The sequence below is a fragment of the Poecilia latipinna genome, unplaced genomic scaffold (assembly GCF_001443285.1).
Source record: "Poecilia latipinna isolate Pla-1442-1.1 unplaced genomic scaffold, P_latipinna-1.0 Scaffold1165, whole genome shotgun sequence".
Lineage (NCBI taxonomy): Eukaryota > Metazoa > Chordata > Actinopteri > Cyprinodontiformes > Poeciliidae > Poecilia > Poecilia latipinna.
The window spans coordinates 33,885-47,734 of NW_015113781.1; the positions used below are offsets into that span (position 1 = coordinate 33,885).

The 13,850-nt window shown below is 38.9% G+C and overlaps 1 protein-coding gene across 1 annotated transcript in view; it reads left to right on the top strand.

Annotated features, from left to right (window-relative positions):
- The window catches only part of LOC106960193 (kelch domain-containing protein 8B-like), a gene marked incomplete at its 5' end in the record, with an annotated part of 37,556 nt that extends 29,955 nt beyond the window's left edge, over positions 1 to 7,601 (top strand). The window contains one exon of the mRNA XM_015053166.1: positions 6,149 to 7,601. Within this exon, the coding sequence (XP_014908652.1) occupies positions 6,149 to 6,345 (197 nt within the window). The remainder of the gene's footprint in view (positions 1 to 6,148) is intronic.
- Between the last annotated feature and the right edge of the window lie 6,249 nt (positions 7,602 to 13,850).

Sequence of the window (13,850 nt, forward strand, 5' to 3'; positions counted from 1 at the left end):
AAAAAAAAAATAAAAAAAAAAAAAAAAAAAAAAAAAAAAACTATTATTATCTGCTTTGGGAGATTCTGCTGCTGGCAGAAGTTGGACTGTTCATCTGGTGTACCGGGCAATGCCTGGTCAGGCAACGTTTAGGGACCGGTCTGGGGCTGTCATAATAACCAAAAAGTGTATTCTAAAAAAAACCTTTGTCGACTGCAACGGCCCATTGGTTCATGTTCTTGAAGGACATTGGGCTGATCCACTGAAATCTCACAGCTATCTCCTTTGACCAAAGTTATCAGATCGTATTAGCATTGTTATTAAGTCACCCAACTTCCAGACTGATTTAACTTTAATGTGTCTTCATAATGCCTGTCACTTCTTAAAGAGTGTAATTGAATTTTGAAATGACCATGCCCCAGATACATAGATTAGATATTATATTTGTTCAGGTCTCAGTGTGTTCATGTATAACTATGAGTGACAACTTGATACTTGGACGTAAATTATGATTACATGCCAGCTGTTCCAGAGGACGGACTGGAGATGCATGTTCATCCATATCATTTTATGAGTATATTTGTATTATCTGCTGAAGCAGGCCAACATTCAGGGCTTACTCATTATTTTTATCTGATGAACTTTATTTATCTGATTTCTTTCATCGTTATTATTACCACCCAAACTTTTCCTTTTTACACCATCTGAAGTCTATTACATTGGAATATTAACAGAAACCTGCACTGTAAGCAAGCTGACAAAAAAACAAAACAGGCAGAGATATGTGTTGACTTGTTCTTGTCACCATGACAACCAAATCTATCTCTCTGTTTCTAAGATGTTGACACATTCTGTATCAGTGCTTAACTTCAGAGTGCTTCTGTGTTATTCCTGCCTGACATTGTAAAATTCACCGTGTCAAAGCTGGTTATAACATAAGACGTCATAAGACATGACAGGCAGTGAATGTGGAGAACATGTTCAGATAAGGTTGATTTAGAATTAAAGCTATTTGTTGAGATAAAAGCAGAAGGACACTACATGACAAGAAAAGAAAAGCTTGCCTAACTCCCCTCACACTCAGATGGATTTTAAGGACTTCATTCATGACCATTTAGGTTTATTACATCAATGCACCTTGAAATTACCTCTTAATTCTTCAGTACACCAAGACATTTTGGGAGTGGCCCTTTCTGTGCCAAGAGAACTACGAACCAATGGACAAAGCAAGGTCCATGAAGACAAATGAGCAAATCTGGGCAGGATGAAGTTGACTGGCCCACACCTCAACATCACAGAACACATCACAGTATAACAGAGAAACGGTGCAGTCGGACATTTTCCTGGACATGACCAAAACCAGATTATCTTAGAATACCAGACATGATTGCACAATTTGTCAATCCTTAATGGAGTCCACTAAGGGTTTTGGTAAATGGTATGGTAAAAGTCCTGTACTTGTAAAGTGCTTTATCTAGTCCCACCACATTCAGTCATTCACATATTCATTCACTGGTAGGCTGCTGAATTTTGACAGACAATTGTGACCGTGTTCGGGTGGCACCGGGCCCTCTGACCACCACCAGCCGCCTTGCCAGCCAAAGAAGTGTGTTGTCCAAGAAAACAATGGAGACAGATGGAGCGGGAGATTGAACTGGTAACCCACCTAACCCACAAGATGAACTCCTACCACAATCAGGTGGCTCATTTGGGAGAATGTGCGCACCATCTTAAGAGGCAATAGTCCTCGACAGAGTTCACCTGGGTTCGGTATGTGGTCTCCTGCCACTATCTGCATGTCTTCCTCTTCTCTCTTTCCCTGTTTCCTGTCTATTTGCTACAATACAGGCCAAAAGAGCCTAAAACAACTTCAAAGAACAACGAGAAATCAAACTGCAACAGTAGTCCATAGCAAAGAAAATGCAGAAGTGACACCAACATGTTGGTTATTTTGTGGGGATCCACGAGTGAGAAGAAAGTCTAACATTATTCTCAGAAAAGGCAAAGAACACAATGAAAAGAGAGAGAACAATGCAGCAGTGGCTGAATGTTGGTGAGGTGACAGACAAAAAAAAGACAATTGTGTGAGACGTGCAAAGCAGAAAAAATAAAGGCAAAGAACAGGCAGGAGACAAGAGAAAAGGAGGGTTAGAAAAAATAAGAATAATTGCAGGAAGTCAAGTAGGAGGCGGCTGACTGAGAACATTGGTTAAGAATTGCAAAGTTAAAGACAAGAGTTAAAATCAGAAGCACAGCAAAGGTGTAAGTAAGCAATAGGAAGGAAATTAAAACGAGACAGTAAAGTAAACAGCAGTAAAGAAGATGGAGAATAAAGGTCAAAAGAAGGAGAAAGGGTGGGTGAAGTGACATGACGTCTGTGGGTCGAGAATCAAAGCGATGAAAAGCCTTTGAGCATCCTGTGGCAAGGTGTTTCTTTGTGTGTGTGTCGTCCACAGAGAGTGCGTTCATGATAAAGTAGATGATGGCTGAACAGGCCCGGATCACTTTGAAAAGGCCGCTCCGCCACCACCGCCTTGTTCTCCCAACATGATTATCTTAGTCTGTGACAGACACATGCACACACAATAACCGGGCTACGTTATTTGGGGACTTGCTGTGATGTGGGTCTCCATGGAAACAGCAACAACTTAGGTCTGCCTGATGTATAATAACAGAGCACATTGCTACTAATGTGAGAGAGGAAGGAGAGGGGGGAAGAAGGAGAAGGTCAGAACAGACATTTTAAAGACAATAAATACTAAAAACACCTAAATACTGAACATTTCTGAATTTCCTTGGGATCTTATTCCAGCCCAGTGTAAGAATATAAACTTTTATCTCCAAACTCTGCTGTATTATTATGACCAACATGCTAATACTGCAAGATCCTTCTTTTGATACAGAAAGGTTCCCCATTTAGTTATTTGCCGTTATGGATCTCTGAAGGTCTGCTGCAGTTTTTGGTTTCAGGCTCTATAGCTGCGTTTCCATCGGCCGTAAAATTACGCAAGGTGGAGTTGTGAACATAAATTTGCTTATTTAAAAAAAAACAATTTTGAAAAAACATGTCTTCTGATCAAAAGTTTCTGTGCTTCTATATTTTGTTTCTCAACCACATCAAACTCGGTGTATTTATCAAATATGCAATGGACATATTGGGAGGTTAGTCGTGTGACTAACCTCCCACCTCCTCCTGACACACAAATGGCAACAATATGGAAATGTTAAAAAATTACTAACATCAGCCAATACTGATGCTGATGCCAATATATTGTGCATCCTTAAAAGTTCCTTGTAATTAAAATTTGACAATTTGAACAAATAGAAGACATGGAATCGCTTCATATAATATGTATTGTTGGATTCTTGTGGGTTTTTAAAGGTATATCTGAGGGACTAGAACTAAGTTAGCACACTTTTAACACAATTATGTGAGTTTCTAATTGTTCATAAATTTATCTGTCATAGTGAAAAAAAAACAAAAAACGGTTATGATAGCCCTGACACACGATAAATGCAGAACACTGGGAGTATTTAGGCTGCTACACAACTCTGACATTTGGAAATATAGCCTTCGAACAGTCAAGGAAACAACTTGAGGACAAACAAACATTATCCAGCCTAACCTCAAAACCTCAACGAACTGAGACCTCTGTAGGTGAGACCAGGTAGAAAATAAGTGACACAAGTTTGATCTGCCCACTCGGTGCATAGCTAGACTGGTAGAGTATTTTGCTACTTAGCCAGGCTATGTTTTCCAAATGCATAAAAGAAAAACCTTTGCTGTCAATCATATGTCTGCTCTTCTCTGTTGTTCGTTCCTTGCACCAACGTTGGTTGGTTCCTTTTCTCTTTGGAGACAAAAGCTTGGCTTTTCTCCAGGAGCCTGGAATACTCAAGCTTGTTGTTTTTTTTAAGGTTAAAAATATCTTGTGGCAAAATTCATAACGTGCAGGTTTTAAGATGTTTTCCTGCCAAAAGTGCATCCTGACAGCTGGCAGTCCTTCTTCTACTGGAGCTCACAACCTTTTCATTTAATCTCATCTGTGTTTAAAATTAATGTAAAATAAAAAAAATGCATTGCATGGTAGGTGGAGAGTCATTGTAGATTCATTTTTCGAACTTATGAGTGAATTTAAATTTGTCTCAGTTCAAACTGAAAATTGACAGGTATGTGTTAAAATATGATTACAAACCGAACATACCAAAAGATGAAACGTGGGATTTTTGATTTGTAGAAATGTCAGATATTTTTGTCTTTATACTGAGCTATGACTATCTACACTGCAGAAACACAAAGTCTTACCAAGTATTTTTGGTTTAGTTTCTACTTCAGATATCTTAGCACACTTGAAATTAGACTAAATAAAATTGCAAGTAACTTTTCAGCAAGATAAAGGAGCTTGTCTTAAATCAATAATTCCTTAATATTGATGAAGAAATTCTAGTTCCATTAGCAGATTATTTTACTTATTGCATGGTCTTGTTATATGTGAGCTAGTACTTTTTTTTTAATCAACAATAAGGAATTATTGACTTAAAACAAGCTCCTATATCTTGCTGGTTTTGTCTTATTTCAGATATTTGCACTAGAAACTGGACCAAAATTACTTGGTAAGATTTTGAGCTTTTGCAGTGTGCTGTGTTCCTGGCATCAGACCTGCAGCGGCATCTCATATTCTGTTAGTGTGTGTCTGGATGAGTGTGTGTGTGTTACTACAAAAGAAGTTGACTGTGGAATTGGGTGGCAGGTCATAGTAGCCTTATCAGCTTTCAGGGCTCCAGTGACAGAGCTAAGTTCCTTCCTGATCGTGTCGCTCTTGTCCCTCAGGAGAAGTGTGTCAGTTAAGCTTTCAGAAGATGCTGATGAGACTGTTGATGAATACAAATTAATTTTGTTGTGGGACTTTGAAGCTTTGCTAGCTGCATGGATAACCACGATTAGTCTGACTGAATGAATTTTCTTTTCATGTAAATGAGTTTATGCTTCTTCTTGCTCCTTTTCATTCTTGGATTTCTTTTAGATATTACTTGAACTGTTCATAATTATTATTGAGTGAATGAAATAAAAAATCTAATGGAAATTCAAATGGAAAAAGTCTTCATGTTTTAAGTAGAAACAATCAATGGAAAGGCACCCTAAAGTCAGAATTCCAAGAACAAATTGTTTTCTGTCTAAATATAATCTCAAAATCCAATATGACTGCTGTGTCTTTAAAACATGGTGATCACTATAAACAAACTGTTTTATTTGCATTTCTGACAGTTTTGTTTGCTAAAATGCAGAGTATGCTTCATACCTCCGCAGGGGGTCACAGAAAAGTTTCACTCTGAGACCTGATTTCAAAATGATCACGAGTCGTGTAAGCGAGTGGCTGGATCACAACAAGTGTTAAGGTTTCCCTGAAAACCAGCTCAGTGTAAACAGGGCCTTATAAAGCTCAAGTGAAGTGGGATCTTGCGCGCAACGTCACACTGCAGCAGGCCTATACCTCAGGGTCTTTCAGTCACTGACCAGATTGAGGCTTATTTTATTTTAGACTTTACGCCAGTGGTCCCCAAACTTTTTCCTGTGAGGGCCACATAACTTTTCCCTTCTCTGGTGGGGGGCCGGAGATTGTTGAGGGGGTGGGGGGGGGTGCGTTTCTCAATTGATTTTTACCCAGAAAGCACATAGGCAAAAACCATGAGTGAAACGGTCGCTGGGACTAACTAGTATATATTCTATTGAGGGAATGTAATTATATCATATGTTAGCATAAAGGCTCGTTTTGAAGTATAAGTTGCTACTTACAGGCATTGCGTTCATAACAGACACATGTTCATCTGCTCTACTGCTAGCAAACAACCGTACTGATTAAATAACATAAAAGTCAAGCAGTACCCTAAAAGTCCAACAGATGGCAGCAATGCGCCATGCAAAACAAAAGACCCACAGTTTACAGGACACACTTCCTGCTAAAGAGCCCTCTGGTGGTTGAAGAAAAATCCACATATAAACCAGAAAATACAATAAATGGAAAAAAAAAAAAAAAAATTCTGAATGCTATCAGGTATTGTTCAGGGGGCCGGTCCAAATGTGGAGGCGGGTCGGATCCGGCCCGCGGGCCGTAGTTTGGGGACCCCTGCTTTACAACATTAATTTTGCCTTTTTATCTTTGTTTTGCAGGTAATGAGCCATCACCGTTGGGCTCAGTGGAGAGCTACAACCCAGTGAAGCGGCGCTGGGAGTATGTGGCCCCCATGCCCACTGCACGATGCTCTTCTGCTCTGCTGCAGACGGCCAGCATCCTCTTTGTGATTGGAGGAGTTGCCCAGGGACCCAGTAACGCTGTGGAAGCCCTCTGCTTACAGGAAACAGTGTGATGCACAAAAAACCCTTAAATTAATGCAAACCGGCACCAGTATTTTCTTCACTCTAGAACAGGCAGGAGTTGGATCGCGCTCGGATGCTTTCTTACTTTGATCGGCAACAATGGATTCCACTTACACACTGGGATGTCAACAACTTGTTTTGGCATTGAAGAAGTGTTTTCAAAGCCCGACAGTGAAGCAGATTGCTGTGACTGTCAAAGACAGGAAACGGACAGCTTTTACACGCCGGGGAAATCAGAGAGAGAGAAAAATGAGCCAAACAACAAACTGACAGACCCAGTTTCTGAAGAAACAACTGTTGAGCATTTTTCAGAATAAAAGCAGGGTACTTTTCTGGATACTAAAAGGAACATAGGGCCATATCTGAAACTCTTCTTAGCAGCAGCGCTGTGCTCTGCTTTCAAGGCAACAGCTCACCCCGACTCTTTTCTAGAACCTCAGAGGCAGCACTTGGTGGAGTTGTAGATGGTGGCATTCAGAGTGTGGATGTCTGTTGTGGTTCTCTGTTCTGTTAGAGTGTTGTAAGTGTGAACACTAACGCTGCTAACAATCTCTACAACGGCATCAACAACGATGTTTCCTTACATGCCTTCACACCACAAGCAAGTCAAAGGCCTGCCAGTCAGAAAAAAAAAACCATCCACTTTGTTCCAACAGGGGCCCCATCTTGAGCACAATCACAGCTTCCTTGATTGAGGAAAGAGTGATTGTGGGTAAGCTTGTTAGCACTTTGCTTCGCCTCACATCTCTCCATCTCTACACCACACCAATCAATCACAGAACTCCAACCAACACTCACACTGTGGTGCAGGGATGATTTTGCTTGGGGGAGTGAATGTAGAGTTACCTGCTGCACTGAAGCATCCTGGGAAATCAGCTTTCTGTCACATGATGAGGTTTTCCTCTTGAACTTTGACATTTCACTTTACTACAAATGTCAGCTTGATGTCAGTGAGTTAATGGATGTGGATGTTTTAAGGTAATCATACCAGAGTTTACTAAGAATACACTGACACGGAGACAAAATCGTACAATATGTTGAAGTTAGGGTGCTATTTTAATCTGTAATTTTATTTTTTAACTCTTGAAGTATTATTATTTCAAGGCATTTCTACAAGTCATTTGGGATTGCCAAATAAAATGCTTGTATTTCAGAGGTCCAACCGATACAAACAAAACTTAGTGGATCATTGATACTTTCTTAGAAATAAGAGTAAAAATAGCAGTCAGCCTCTTCAAGCCAAAAGAGTGTGTGTGTGTATATATATATATATATATATATATATATATATATATATATATATATATATATATATATATATAATTTTTTTTTTTTTTTTCCTTTCTGAAGCGCATAGGGGGAGAGACACAGTGTTGGTGCAGGGCTTAAGCGTTAGCGGATGTAATGTTTATGATTAATTCCTTAGGGTTAGCACAACTCATGGTCTTGGCTTTCAGCTTGAGCTAGTGGTCATTTTTTGGTCACTTTTTTTTTATGTTTGTACATGAAACAGAGTTAGAATAACTGCTGAATTGTATCAGCGAAGGTTAGGTGGAAGGCTTTTAAAATTCCACAGAAATAATCAAGGCATGTGGTTTTATTCAAGTTGGTTAATAAGTGAATTAAGTTGTGCGTTGCTGCTGATGTTCACCATTATTATTTTAGCAGGCTTCCTACCTCCCTTACTGGGAGGATTGTTCTAGAAAGCACTCAAATTGTCAGTGAGCAGCTTCTCCATTTACACCCAATACACTATAAAACAGCAGTCAGTCTCTGCTGGCTCAGGGGAGAAAAAAAAAGATAATTTTTATTATAAGGTTGAGACAATATCATGTAAAACATTTAAAAACTCCTGTTTCCATCACAGTTGGAGTCAGTTTGACTCTGGAGGTGAAATTTGTTTCAGTTCATTGCTGCCTGCAGAAACTTTAATTGAAATTGTAAGTTTATTAGGAGGCATGTTGGAACAAAGACACTTTGAAATTAAAGCTGATTTTGTCTAGTTTTCAAGAGAATTCATAGATAATACTTATCTTTAACAGTCTAGCACGAAATAAAAGTTAAGCCACGCCCACTTAATCTAACTACAAAGTGTGCCATTTCAAATGATTTGGCAAAATGTCTCCAGATCATTTAGATGCATTACACAAGGAGAGAGCTGCCTCTGGCCATCGTTAAGAGTTTTGTCTTCGTGTTGAACACACGCTCACCCTGTTCACCGTCTCGTCCAGCTCGCAGGTTTTTCTTGCCTGTTTGGTGACCAACCTCACTAACAGAGTCAGACATCTACTGCTGTTGGAAAGCTCAGATAAAATACCAGCTGACAAGCCGGTTATTTCTGGTGCTGCACTCTGTGCTCCTAATTGGACACGTTAGGCAAGAGTGACAGAGTCACCGCGTATGCATCCTCGGAACAGTCCACACATTTACACTGCTGTCCATACAGGGAACGGGGCCTGGATGAATGCGTTCTGATTCATTCCACCACATATCCAGGTTTATCTTCTATTTGTCTCACAGATTTAACCAAACTCAATTAAGACCCAGGCACAGTTTTCATTTTACTTCCTCTGTGGTCTTTTGACCTCCTGCTGAGGTTTACACATGATAAAAGCTAATTGCACCTCAGATAGATACATTTTAATAATAGCAGGTTTGTATTGAATACAACATAAAAACTTGGCTACATAAGATAAAACATTCATCACCTGAAGATGACTTTATCACAATATAGTTAATTTTCTCCAGACTCGCCTTTACTGTTTGCCTACGATCAAAAGAGGACACACAATATAAGGAATATTCCCTTTTAAATCTGCAGATTTGTGCCTTGCACATTTATATTTTGCTATTTTGTGGTAACCCACAAATAGCAAAAGTGTTAGAACGTAAAATAACACAACATATGTAAAGACTCGGGCTGTGTGGGATTTAATTGATATTTCAGTGCCATCCTCTTCCTCTGAGAGTCTGTCACATTAAAATAATCCTCGGCATATAAAAAATTAAATAAATAAATTAGCAACTTAGAGGCAGCTGAACTAGTTGCGGGCAAAGCTTGGCAGAAGCTGCTTTTATCTAACTGACAAGGCGCAACATTACACTTCATTTTCAGTGACGTTTCTGGCAGCTTGTGGCTCAACCTGGGTAAACTGTGACTCTTTAGTGACTAAATGTTCTGCAACCTGACCCTTGAGTTGTTTGGTGCTAACCAGGTCATAAACAGTTTAGGTGTGAAAGATTTAGACCAAAGGCTATGGGGAGAACAGCAGTCAGTCAGGTCACATTTATGTAATGTTTTGCATAGGCTAATATTGTAAATCTGCCCCAGTGGTCCTGTGAATCTGTGTATAATAGAGGTTCCTCTGAGCTTAAAGGCCTCTGGAAGAGAATCCAGTAATGTCTTGTTCACACAGCAGGAATTTAAAATGACTGGCTGATTTTCCAAACCTGAGAGACCAAATACATGACAATAGAATATCTAAGGTACAAGAGTTTTGGTCGTACAGTGTGTGAATCTGCATATATGATTGGATTTAAATTATTTATTTGTTTCTTTGCACAAGTTTGATACGGTAGTTTTAAATGCCTTGAAACGGCATCTGTTGTGAATCCACGCTATACAAATAAAATGAATCGAAGGAACTGAATGTTTTGAGGAGTACAACAAGTTTGAGGTGCTGACTTGCCCTCCAGATTCCCCAGATCTTAATCCAGTTGAGCTTCTGTAAGATGTGCTGGACACATAAATCTGATCCAATGGAATTTACAGGCCTTGAAGGATCCACGGCTGTCTTTTTGGATATTCAGTGGTTCAAAAAGCAGAATTAAAGTATGCTGCAGTATTTATCAGAAATGGCATCTGAGGTTTGTGTGGAATAGAGGACCTGATTCTGTAGTGAAAAGGGAAACTGGATCTTTAAGTTTCTGCTAATGCGAATTACAATGAAAAGTTTTGTGTTTTAGATCTGAAGACAAGCAATAACAACGTTCCCACCCTCTTACTTTCTAAGTTTGATGGACAACCTAAGCAGCCTCCCTTTTATTTGAAATGTGAAATAGACAGTATAAAGCTGGTGCTTTGATTGTAGAAAGGACACACACATGCTGGCTCATCAAAGCCCGGGATCACAGCATGGGGGCACTACATTATGATCAAAGCCAATTCAAGGGGCTTATTTTAAACCAAAGAAATTAATTATTTACCGTTGGTAAAGGTGTGTAAAATATCTTTTACAGCACAGGCTTATCCTCACACTGAAAATGTTTTGAAAAACCCTACATTTCATTTAAGTACATTTCTACAAAGGGAAAAAATATCTGAAAATCATTGTTACACAATTACTGTTGCTACATTTGTCAGCATGTCTATTGTTATATTTTTAAATTGTATAATACCTTTTGGTGAATAGGAGTTTGTCCTGTTCATTTTAGATGTTTACCTACTTAAACACGCTGATACACTGGTCATTCATATCCAGGTGTGTTGGAGTATGGGCACGTATAAAACAGGCTGGACGAATGATTGAAATGGATGAATTACTACCAATTAACTTAGGAAGACTCTACTGCCACCTATTGGCCAGCGTATGAACTACAGCTGGCTGAGCTTCAACAGCTCTATTTAGCTGTTATGGAGAAGTCGAATGGCACGGAGAGTGAAGCGTGCCACATTAAAATAAAAAAATAAAAAAATACAGTGAAATAATTATTTAATCTTTTAAAACTGGAAATAAATAAAGAAATAATTAATTAAATATATAATTAATTATACATGCCTCAATTAAAAGCTAGATATAATTGAGATTTAATAAATTCAAGAGCATGGTGACGGTCCTGCCTGGAGGAAGCTAGCTAACTAGCTGACACTGGTTAACGCTCTTATCCTGTGAACTGATTAGTGATATTTCAGACCAAAGTAGAGATATAAAGGATGAAGCTGCTCACCCAGACTTTGTAGTAAATACATTTCAACCATTTAATTCGGTTATTGAAGTTATTTCTGCACTCTCCAACGAAGATATTGACCTCAGAATAATAGCAAACTTGGATTAAGTTGTCCTGACATGCTGTTTGAAGCAGCCAATCAGACGACAGTGGGTTTCAACCATCAAACCCAGTGAAGTTGACAGTTCCTATTAAATCGTGATATGCTTCAGCACGGGAACATGAAATACGCATGTACTTCTTAAAATAAAATCAAAACATTTATTTCAGGCACATATAACTAATTCTATATTTAATGAAATGTTTCTGAATTTATTTGCAGTTTCAAAAGATTATTGACACATTTAAATAATGCATTATTTCTTTATAGTTATTTGACATTCTTCCCTCTTCACAGCAAGAATTGCAAAACAATTTCACAACCCTGTTTATCAGTAGCTGTTTTGACAATATAATCCAGGAATATTTTGTTTGATTAGTCTTATGCCCAATTATTCCAAATGTTGCTAATTTGCCTCATACTTGGATTTAAATCTAATAGGGTTGATATATTCACATTAACCATCTCTGTTTAATTAAATTGTGTTTTGACACCAAAAGCACAATTAATTCATTTTTTAGTCATAGATGAATAGGAACATTAGGGTGTTAAAAAACATACTAATTAATCAAAAGTTTAACAATTACATTTATTTATTTTTTTAGAAATTATTTTCAGGAAACCAACAACAACAAAAGAACAGCACAACTAAAGAAAGCAATTGAAATGAAAAGTTAAATTTTTATGCAGCTACATCTAAATTTTCATCCACTTCAACATATTGGAACACACAGATTTGAATATTTCATTGGTTTTGGAGACATTCAACCTGCTAACTGTGAGTCTGCTCTCCTGGAGGAGAGCCAGTGTAATATAAACAAAACCTTCAGGATAGATCTGAGCTCAAACAGAGTTAAAAGCAGCCTGTTCTCTGCACATCATCACCGCACACAAGCTTTAAAATAGAAAACATTAAGCTGTGCAGTTTTGGCTCATGCACATTGAGCCTAAGAGTACCTACATTCAAAATTTATGTGCATCTGTGTCATTGTGTCACCTCGTGGACGTGTGGCTGTTCTTATACGTCTGCGTGGGCGCATGAATGCAAATCTACACTTCCACGTCTGGAAGATCCACACAGCCCTCCTTTGCAGGGATTCTGTCTCTCTAGTTCTCTCATCCATTTTTCCACGTCACCCTGCAGTCCGGGGCGAAGTCCTGGAGCTGTGCCAGAGCCAACTCTCTCATGTTTTTTAAGACATTTTTTAAGACCTTTTCTCTCTGCCGCTCTGTCCTCAGGCTGCTGCACGGAGATGACGTCCTATAAATCTAGAATTAGTTTCCAGTTGAAAACATGCCTCTGAGGTCTGCCTCATGTGACGCGTGTGCTGTTTGCTCATTGGGGGTGAATTCTCCCCTCTGACAGCAGGCTGAGATGGAGAACAAAAGAGCAGGATGCTTCAGTGCAGGTATCGGCTAATTACATGCTGTGCTGTTTCAGAGGATCACTGGGCAAGTGACACCAGCACAAGCTAACGGGAATGTTGAAAGTCAAATCAGAGTGTCGTATGAGTATCGCACAACATCAGCAGAGAGAAAAAAAATGACGAAACGTTTGATAAATCTGCAGAACCTGAGGCCATTTTATAAACACATGCCCTGCATTCATGGCTCAAGCTTTCGATCCTCCTCACCACTGATTGACTTCACACACTTCGATCATCTTACTCACAAGCTGCGTTTCCAAGCTGCGCAAAACTTTCAGTATTCTAATGTCAAAAACATACAATTTTGCAGTTAACTAAGAAATGCAATGAAAATCACACCTGAATAGGCTCAAAAACCACCTCATCTTAAGACTAAAACTTTTCATTGAAAAACAATCCTTTTTTTCAAAATTGCCATATTTTCATTAAGCTAATTCAGTTCTGAAATTTCAGATTGCGCAGCTGGTGGTGAGACTTTCACTAGCTGTGTCTCCATTGACCACAGAAATTGTGCAAAGTGGGATTAAGAAAATAAGTTCATTTAATGCTAACATGGCAATTTTGGTAAAGGTCACGTTTTTCAATAAAAAGTTTTTGCACTAGGATGAGATGGCTTTTTCAACTGTATCGAAATTAGTGCAGTTTGCAAAATTGCAATGGAAACACTTTTTTTGCATCACACAAATCATGTGATCCACAGCCAGATGTTACTGCTGGCAGAAAAGAGGAAGAGGACAACAGGAAGTGATGGAAGAATGATGGCATGGCATGATTGTAATTGTTTCTTACATAATGGAAGCACCACAGTTGCAAAATTGGGTTTTTTCGACATTAGCGGAATATCGACAAAGTTTTGCGCACATTTGTAATGGAAACGCAGCTATTGTACCCAGAAGAGTGGCCTTGTGTGTCCTTACCTCTGCGATCTGCAGATACATCATAACCCATCTCGTCCAAAATGCATTTTTGTTTTTGATGTTGGCATGTTTTGTGCCTTGGTTCCCAACTATCGGGCCCAAAG